General features: G+C 40.2%; 1 protein-coding gene across 14 annotated transcripts in view; it reads right to left on the reverse strand.

Moving 5' to 3' along the window:
• Positions 1–9,417, reverse strand: part of gphnb (gephyrin b) — a 114,538-nt gene extending 105,121 nt beyond the window's left edge. For all 14 annotated transcript variants that reach the window (XM_083562255.1, XM_083562254.1, XM_083562253.1 and 11 more), the window contains exon 1: positions 9,266–9,417. In XM_083562255.1, the coding sequence (XP_083418381.1) occupies positions 9,266–9,329 (64 nt within the window). In that variant the 5' untranslated portion in view covers positions 9,330–9,417. The remainder of the gene's footprint in view (positions 1–9,265) is intronic.
• Positions 9,418–10,671: the final 1,254 nt, after the last annotated feature.

Genomic DNA, 10,671 nt, shown 5'->3' on the forward strand with positions numbered 1-10,671 from the left:
AAATATGGTAGTTTGATGATCTGAAACATTAAAGTGTGACAAACGGGAAAAAACTAAACAAAAAAACAGTTCAATCAATTTCACACCACTGTATATACACATCTCATTCTGTCTAATATATCTAATATGCTGTGCTAACATGTCCCATTAGCTACAGGTAAAGAATGTGTGCATTTTTACATTAATCACACTGAAAGGAGGGGTGGAAATACATGAGCAGTTGTCCTTTGTTACTATAATTAAGAATTATTTCTGCATATTTATACTCATTTTTAAATCTGAAAACAGTGTAGTTTTTTTTAAAAGAAAAACCATTCTCTTGGGCCCTTGAGCAAGGCCCCTAACCCTCTATGCTCCGGGGGTCCCTTACAAAGGAAATAACAAGGTCCGTGAAGTCGGAGTGACGTGGGGCCGCCTTCCCGTGGGCTCACCACCTGCAGGAGGGACCGTAAGGGACGGTGCTGTGAGGATTAGGCAGCAGTCGAAGGCGGGGGCCTGCTTAGACTGCTGCCCCCGCGACCCGAATTACGGATAAGCGGGAGAAAATGAATGAATGAATGAATGAATGAATGAATGAATGAATGAAAAAACATTCTTCCTTACATTTCTATTTACATTTTCATTGTATTTGTTACTATACTCATTGTACTTGTTACTATAAAAGCCTTATCTCCTCTTATCCCTGCATGCTGTACATTTGATCCCATGCATTTATTTACCTTTCAGTTAAAAGCATGCAATCAAATTCATGAATGCAAAAAAAAATATTAAAATTTGGGCCATTTCATCATCAGCAGTAATTTTGTGTTTAAAAAACCAACATAATTTATAGAGAGTGTGAGGGTGGCTGACCTGAGCTCGTGGACCAGTGTTTGCAGACATGCTTATTTAGCATGGAGCATGAGGTGCTGCGAATTGTGAGCCCACAAAAACACTCAACAGTGACATAACCATGCTTGCTCGGCTGAAATACAGTTTGTTCATGATTCAAGTTTAATCTTGAGACTTTTGGGGTGGGAATAAGATGCATGTTCCTACAGCTCTGTGTGATTCCTCTCAACTATTTTCTCTTCTTCTGGAAACAGATCTCATTCAAAATGGTGGTTAAAAACTATAAAAGGAAAATGAATTGTCAATAAACAAAAATATTAATAATAATAATAAAATGCCAGAAACATGCAAACACTAAGACATTTTGATGCTGACTAATTTTAGAAATAAAAAATGAACTAAAGCACTGATTTAAATATATTAAATTTAAGAGTCTTTTAAAGGGATCTTGTGCTGTCTCCCTGTTAGGACACTATATTTCAGGAAAAGCCTGCCTACCCAGCCTCTTTACCCAGAATGCAAATGAAATCCCGTATTGAAGCATCTGGTATAACGACTGTGCGTGGTGAATGTCATGATGTATTATTGGTGCATACCTATTTGTGACACAGTGTTACCACAGAGCAGCTGTATGATGATATAAAGTCTAATACTACTTTTCAAACACAGGATTACTACACATCTTACAAAAGACTTCAATCTGCTTGTTTCTCATTTATGTGACATTCATTTCTTTTCCCAAATCACGCACTCAAACACACACACACACACACACACACACACACACACACACAATTTAATTTCTGCATCCAGGATGACCACATCTATCCGCCAAAGACCGAGCGGCACTCTCGCTCGTCGAGCCGCTGCATGCACGTCAGGCTCCGAAAACCAATTGGACTGAGAGTTGCCATGCCAACCAAAGCTCCCTTCAGTCCCGGAGAAAAGTGCGTGTCGCAACACGTGACCTTGCGGCCATTGGGAAAGACAAAAAGGGAGGTGGAGACGTAAAGCTGCAGCCTTTCGTGGGCTCATGGCTGCAATGGCAGTGACTTGAATGGCACATTCATGGCACGGCCCACACAGATCTTTATAATCTCTATTCTTACACCCATGTCAACTGACAAACGCTTTTCAAAAGGTTAAACTCAATGGTGTCTAAGTTGGTGGACATGATATATATTTAGCATTAATGATATTGTCTGATAGTCCCAAAAAAAAAAAAACAGCTGCCAGGCAAATCACTAGATTAATGTATGTATTCTGATGTTTTTCCTTCTATATTAAGAGCTTATTAACTGAGACTTGTTTGCTCTATGGCACATAATCTAAGCCTAATAATAAACACATTCAAAAAGCGGTATTATTTAATCCCTAATTACCGATCGTCTTCGAGGAGACACCGATTTAACATTTAACAAAGAAGTCTCCAGTCTCAGTCCAACCTTTAGGACAGAGGACTTTGCTCATCAGGGATAAATACACATTGTTCACCTTAACTGTTAAATTCTGTAAAGCTGCTTTGAGACAATGTCTGTTGTGAAAAGAGCTATAGAAATAAACTTAACTTGACATACAGAGTACGATATGCAGTGAAATGCTTTTTACGACGGTCCGGCATTCAAGCATAAAGGAAAAATAAACCAAGGAAAAAAAGAAGGTAGATAAATAAAAAGTATAACCTATATAAAATATGAAATATATGAAGATAGATGTGAAAATATGTGTATATACATGGATGCGTATGACAGAAAAAAACAGTAAAATTTAAAGTGATTAAAGTGATTGTCCTTAAAGTGTCCGTATGCAGTATGGTGTGGTATAAAATATTCAAAAGTGTTCATGATAATATTGCGATACTCTATAACTGATTATTACCGTGTTTACTTTTGCCAGGAGTCAAGTGCATGGTGAATCGGTAACTAGTCCTAGAATCGTATATAGAAGACTAAAAACTTAAATTTGAAAGATGTATACACATTTAGGACCTTAAATATGAATGCTATTATGCTAGCACAAATATATAAATCCAACAAGAAGCAAAAAGCGCAAAAGCAAAAAATATAAAATAATATATGAATATTAATATGAATATTAATGAGATTTAAATTCTATTCTGCAACAGACAAACATTTCTATTGAATAACTCACAGGAAGTAGGTAAGTAAATCTGAAGGTAAGGACTTTAGGAAACACCACCAACATTTTATTTTACTTGAGACGGATTACTTAATAGTTTTTAAATCTGCCATTTCTCTTTATTTTAGCTTAATTCTGTTATAGCTCAGTTTTGTGGATTACTCTTGATGCCACTATACTGCTGTATAATCAGGGCTTTAAATGCTCCAGCTGCTTTTTGCTGCCAGTTTTATTTGGAAAAACCTAAAAGACAGATGTGTACTATAGCATAATACTAAGACCTGGGCTGCATCTCAATCAGCTCCCTAGTTCAGTAGTCAGGGTACTGATCAAGGACTCAGCCATTTTAAGGATTGTTTTAATCACAATATCCCTCTAGTGAACTGGAAACCAGCACAAAAACTAGGGAGCACTGATGCTCACCATGTTTCCTTACTAGTAATGATGGTGTATTCAGAGGACTCTCAGCTTCTTTTGTTTTGTTGGAGCTATGAAGTGATTTATTACATTTATTTGATATTCTATATACAGTTTAAATGCCAGTGGTGATGTCTTACAATGTAATGTCACCTGAAATTGACTTAGCAATGTTCTAATGTGTAGTGAGCCAGGATACCAATGCCATACTCACATTACAGCATACAGCAGTAGTATGTATAATTAATGTGTGTGTGTGGTACAGCAGTAGTATGTGTATGTGTAATTAGTGTGTGTGGTACAGCAGTAGTATGTGTATGTGTAATGAGTGTGTGTGGTACAGCACTAGTATGTATATGTGTAATATGAGTGTGTGTGTGGTACAGCAGTAGTATGTATATGTGTAATATGAGTGTGTGTGGTACAGCAGTAGTATGTGTATGTGTAATATGAGTGTGTGTGGTACAGAAGTAGTATGTGTATGTGTAATATGAGTGTGTGTGGTACAGTACTAGTATGTGTAATATGAGTGTGTGTGGTACAGCAGTAGTATGTGTGTGTAATATGAGTGTGTGTGTGGTACAGTAGTAGTATGTGTAATATGAGTGTGTGTGGTACAGCAGTAGTATGTGTATGTGTAATATGAGTGTGTGTGGTACAGCAGTAGTACGTGTATGTGTAATATGAGTGTGTGTGGTACAGCAGTAGTATGTGTATGTGTAATATGAGTGTGTGTAGTACAGCAGTAGTATGTGTAATATGAGTGTGTGTGGTACAGCAGCAGTATGTGTATGTGTAATATGAGTGTGTGTGGTACAGCAGTAGTATGTGTATGTGTAATATGAGTATTTGTGGTACAGCAGTAGTATGTGTAATATGAGTGTGTGTGGTACATCACTAGTATGTGTATGTGTAATATGAGTGTGTGTAGTACAGCAGTAGTATGTGTATGTGTAATATGAGTGTGTGTAGTACAGCAGTAGTATGTGTATGTGTAATATGAGTGTGTGTGGTACAGCAGCAGTATGTGTATGTGTAATATGAGTGTGTGTGGTACAGCAGTAGTATGTGTATGTGTAATATGAGTATTTGTGGTACAGCAGTAGTATGTGTAATATGAGTGTGTGTGGTACATCACTAGTATGTGTATGTGTAATATGAGTGTGTGTAGTACAGCAGTAGTATGTGTATGTGTAATATGAGTGTGTGTGGTACAGCAGTAGTATGTGTATGTGTAATATGAGTGTGTGTGGTACAGCAGTAGTATGTGTATGTGTAATATGAGTGTGTGTGGTACAGCAGTAGTATGTGTATGTGTAATATGAGTGTGTGTGGTACAACAGTAGTATGTGTATGTGTAATATGAGTGTGTGTGGTACAGCAGTAGTATGTGTATGTGTAATAAGAGTGTGTGTGGTACAGCAGTAGTATGTGTATGTGTAATATGAGTGTGTGTGGTACAGCAGTAGTATGTGTATGTGTAATATGAGTGTGTGTGGTACAGCAGTAGTATGTGTATGTGTAATATGAGTGTGTGTGGTACAGCAGTAGTATGTGTATGTGTAATATGAGTGTGTGTGGTACAGCAGTAGTATGTGTATGTGTAATATGAGTGTGTGTGGTACAGCAGTAGTATGTGTATGTGTAATATGAGTGTGTGTGGTACAGCACTAGTATGTGTATTTGTGTTAAATATGTGTGGAATGCCATTTGGACCACTTACCTCAATTTGTCTGAGAGAAAGATTAAGCAGAATCCTATTGCCTGTAATTAAATATTTTTTTGTATAAATTTTGGTGCTAATTTTAGCTACAAGATACACTATTTAGCCAAAAGTTTGTGGACACCTAACCTTCATTCATTCATTCATTCATTTTCTCCCGCGTATCCGTAAGCAGAGCCCCCGCCTTCGACTGCTGCCCAATCCTCACAGCACCGTCCCTTACGGTCCCTCCTGCAGGTGGTGAGCCCACGGGAAGGCGGCCCCACGTCACTCCGACGTCACGGACCTTGATATTTCCCTCGTAAGGGACCCCCGGAGCATAGAGGGTTAAGGGCCTTGCTCAAGGGCCCAAGAGTGGCAGCTTGGCGACACCGGGGCTTGAACCCCAGACCTTCCGATCAACAACCCAGCGCCTTAACCACTGGAGCCACCACTCCCCCTGACACCTAACCTTTCCTACCATATGTGGTTCTTCTTCAAAACAGTTACTACAAAGCATGAGGCATACAATTGTATAGGACGTCTTTAGATGTGGTACAATAAAATATTGCTTTCAAGCTCCCTACAGATATGGTTTGGAAAAAAAGATCTTGTGTGGCCTGCTATAGAGTTCTGATCTCAATTGTACTAAATACCTTAAATAGAAACATTGACTGCACCCCAGGCCTCCTCACCCTACATCAGTACCTGACTTCACTAATACCCTTGCGGCTAATGAACACAAATGTCCACAAGCACGTTTCAAAGTTTAGCAGAACATCTTCCCAAAAGAGTGGGGGGAATTGTTTAAAGCAAATTGGGAATATATTTGGAATACGATGCTCAAAAAACACATATCATACTTATGACCAGGTGTTCGCAAACTTTTGGCAATATAGTGTAGCATATGTGAAACAACTAAGGCAACTCACCTTTACAAATTGTAGGCCTGCAAAAATTCATATAATCAGTTACTGGTGGTAATAGAGCTCTGGCAGTCTCTGGTGGATCATTTACTTTAGTCTAGGTACATGTATGACTAACATTGAAAAATTTTTAGAAAATAGGCTTTCAAATGCGAATTTTAGGCCTATGAGTAAATTTTCTTCCTAAACAAAATAAGTATTGTGGTTGATCGGTGAATTTTATTGTGTAAAAGAGTGAAAGAAAGCGAAAAATAGAGATAGAAAAAGAAAGAAAGAAAGAAAGACAAGCAGAAAAAAATGAGAGAGAGAGAAAAAGCGAGAGAGGGGAAGAGAAAGAGGGAGAAAGAGGGGAAGAGAAAGAGGGAGAGACCAAGCAGAGATTTCTAAAAGGTCAGATGACAACGAAAGACCAATTTACTTTGTGATATCTCTCTCCTCCTTCTATTTACCCTGCCGTCTCTATTTACCTCACCCCACAATGTCTACACATTGTGTGTGTGTGTGTTTGTGTGTGTGTGTGTGTGTGTGTGTGTGTGTGTGTTTGTTTGATGGTCACAGTCATTCGTCACAATGGCGAAAAGACACCCCGTGATAAATATCGGGCAGTGCCTGGATCAAATGTCAACGCCACGCCACCACATGACCAATCTGTTACAAGACAAGCATGACGCCTGTGTTTGAGTATGTGTGTGTGTGTGTGTGTGTGTGTGTGTGTGTGTGTGTGTGTGTGTGTGTGTGTGTGTGTGCGCGTGCATGTAACTAATTACATACACAGATGTTTGACGGCCAAGAAGGTGCAATTGAAGACCAGTGATGATATAAGTCATGATATCTGGGTTATAGATGAAACACTAACTATCAAATTTTTTAAAACTTTAAATATAGTGAAAATTGATTGGTTGAGAAAGCTGCTGCACATATTAGTAAAGTCACTTTCTTTTTAAAAATAATTTTAAAACTAGGGATTTAGTCACTGGCATACTCCTCTTCTACCTATTCATAATTCCCTGTCTGCCTAAAGGGAGGAAGGTGTGGCCTCTAAGCCTGTCAGTGAAGAAGGTGTGCTTGCCACACCCAGCATGTCTGTGATTGGCTAAACGAGCCTGAAAGACTACTTAAGTGCCAACAAATAGTTAATTTATGCATTATAATATTCTGGAAATTCCTGCCTATCTTCAAAAACTAAATGGTAGCCCAGAACTAGCCAGGTAATTGAAATCTGGAAAAACAAATTCCTCTCCTGCCAGCAACACAAAACTCACAGCATTAAAGGTGATCAAGTGTCAAAGTGAAACCACAGTTTCACTCGAGGATTGCAGTCGGATGAAACCAAAATCAAGTCTTCGCAAATTTAGTGGAAAATTGTGAGCGCACACAAGGAAAGGCCCCGAACACACTGTCGAATACGGTTGTGGATCATTTCCAACTTTTGAAGCCTGAAGTCCAGAGACAAGTAATGACACAAATTCTAGTACGTCCCAGGATGTTTTAGTATTTAACCCAAAACCTGGTTGCTTCTGCTGGAAGATGATTAACTGGATTTTAAATGCATGAACAAAATTTGCATCCAAAGGATTACAAGAGGCCAAAAAAACAAACAAACAAACAAAAAAAACAATATTTTGCATTTGTTTTTTGCAGTCTCTGGATTCAAATCTTGCGCAAAGTCAATGCAAATTGGTTGCGAACACCAACTGCAAACTATAGATATAAAAATATTATTTGAGTTCAAGGTTCAAATTCTTGAAACATTTTCCAGTGATGATCCAGTAGCATCTCCAGCGTTAGAGACATCGGATTAGAGAAAGTGGATCAGTGCTGCTTGCACATCTGGTTGAGCCAAATATTAATTGTGGATGTCCTTAATAATTGAGACTAACCATGTGCAAGTGGATGGAGAAAAACGAGGGTTGAACAAAAAAAAATAAAATAAAAACCCCACAAAACAAAAAGAAGCCTATCTGGGATTCACTGTGGCATGGATGCCAATAATTCTGAAAGGCGATGCTGTGGAGATGCTGGAAACCCAGTTCCAGTCGTGACGTGACGTCCCTCATCCTGGCCTTCTAATTGCTGGAACCCACACGCGGTGCGCTCCGGTGCCAGGATTCCACGCAGGCGCTAAAGCATCCCGCTTAAACACAGGAGCCGGTGTGTTCAGATCAGTGATCGCCGCTGCGTGTCACGGCTTCTCTCTTCCCCCTCTTCCTAATCCTCTTCTTTCTTCCCCCACACCTCTGTATGGGGTGGAGGTGACTGTAAGGGGGGGGGGGGCGTGTGTGTGTGTGTGTGTGTGTGTGTGTGTGTGTCAGAGAGAGAAAGAGAGAGAGGGGGAGAGATAGAGAGCGGGGTTTCCCCTCATCTTCTCCATAATCACCTTCCCTAAAAACGGCTTCTCGTAGGAGCAAAATGTGGATAATATAAGTCTTCGGTGGAAGAACGAGGCAGCCGAGCCGCGGTGGCCATTTTAAAGCTCTGCTGCTAGTCTGAGGATATCGACCAGCATCAGCATCAGCACCAGCATCAGCATCAGCACCAGCATCAGCACCACGAACCCACCGTTTCACACCAACACGACGGATACGGCTTTTTTCCTTCCTTATTATACAGGAAAACGGACTTGCTTTTCTAAAAAAAAAAATACCTGAAATACACAATCAGTGAAGCGACATCCCCCGTTCTCAGTCATCCCAAAGGCTCCTGTCGTGAGCTTGTCATTCACCAATCACAAATCATCCCCTTTCTATTTATCACCATGCAGCTGAAATGAATGCGTGATGCAGGGAAACCCGCACCTGTTTCGTTACGCGACCAGACCCTCAATTTCAGCCAACATCCCTCTTTTTCCACCCCCAAAAAAATACCACATCCGAGTTTTTTGTCAAACCGAAAAAAAAATCACATAGACCATTTTTCCCATAAGAAATGAACACATTTGCCATCATAGCCTTAAACCAGACTGGATCCAATAGCACAGTATACACACCTCCGCCGCGCATGGTCTTATCATCATTTATTATTATCATCATCATCATCGTTTTTTTTTTAGGAACGAAACAGTGAAAAAAAAACAGGCGGTTGTAAATCACCGACGCTGACAGATGTGACACCGCTGGATAAACCGCTGCAACCCAAAAAAAAAAAAAAAAACCGCACCACATACGCGCGACACATCTCTCAAAGACCGGATTATAAATCCCATCATGTATTATAATAATAATTAATAATAAAAAAAGAAGCGCAGATGTACCTGTGAGGACGCCGACCCGGATCTGGTGGTCGTGGTTCGTTAAGATCATCCCGTCCGACGCCATGGTTACCAGCGCTGAAAACTCCGCGCGCAGACCCCGAGTGTCGAGCGCACCGAACTCGGGAAAGGGGCGGAGCCTGGAACTCAAGGATAGGGAGGGGCGGGGGAATGAGGGGGGGTGGAGGAGGTGGAGCTCATCAGGGGAGAGTAGACGATCGGAGATTCAGCGAGTTCGAGCTGTAGTGAAGATCTGACAGTGAGGTGACCATTAGATAAGGGGGAGGTTGGGGAGATGGAGGGAGAGAGAGAGAGAGAGAGAGAGAGAGAGAGAGAGAGAGAGATGGAAGAGGGAGAGAGAGGGACGGAGATAGAAGGGATGGGGAGAGAGGACGTAATAGGGGAAGAGAAAGAGATGGGAAGAGAGAGATAGGGGAAGGAGAGGAATAGGGGAGAAAAAAAGAGATGAAAAAACTGAGAAAGGCAAAAGAGAGAGGAAGATCGGCTGTGTTCCAATACACTGTCGTCTGATTTCCTTGTAGGAGGCCGTTCCATTAATTCATCAGCTAATGTTGGAGGTTTAAAGGCACTGAGAGACACGTGATTGAAGACTGAAGGAGTGGAACTTACCCAGAAGACCTTGCGATATGATATAATTAAATGTAATCTGGAGAAATCAGAATTAGAAATCGATTTATTACCAAGTATGTTTACACACACACAAGAAGTTTTACTTGGTGACAGGAGCTTCCAGTGCAGGAGGAAGTATAGACATAGTGCAACATATGATAACACACATAGGAATTACACAGTAAAGATGGAATATAACAAAATATAAGAAAAACAGACAATTAAATCATAAATACAATACAATAGTTCCTACTAGATTAAAATATATATGGGCTAGTCAACATTTTATAAATAATCATGAATTTAGGTCTGTCTGGACAGTTTCAATTAGCATCTTGCAGTTTCTGACCCTTGGTAAAATTCATTAAAGTCAATATCTCAGCAATGTCAGTCAGGCCAAAAATTATAAGCACTGATTGAGGTCATATTTAACATTTACAATCATAACTTAGTTTGCAAATACAGTAAAACCCTATTGTACGAGCAACTAATAGTACGAGCAAATTTCGAAGGCACGAGCAAACCCACGCTGCCGGTTCCACGCTTTCGGCTGAGGGTAGCATCAGTCGCTTAGTACATCTCGTGTCACTCGGTCGCTCTCGTTGTTCAGTGCAGCAAAAACGTAACTTTTTTTATGTTTTTATTTCACTAGAAATCTTGAAAAATGTCTCCCAAGAAAATCAGTGATGGTGCTGGGAAAACGAAAGTAAATAGAATTACCGTTAAAACCAAGAAGGTTACGAGCGTGTTGTGCATCTCACACTCGCAATCAACCACTA

The sequence above is a fragment of the Silurus aristotelis genome, assembly GCF_946808225.1.
Source record: "Silurus aristotelis genome assembly, chromosome: 15".
Lineage (NCBI taxonomy): Eukaryota > Metazoa > Chordata > Actinopteri > Siluriformes > Siluridae > Silurus > Silurus aristotelis.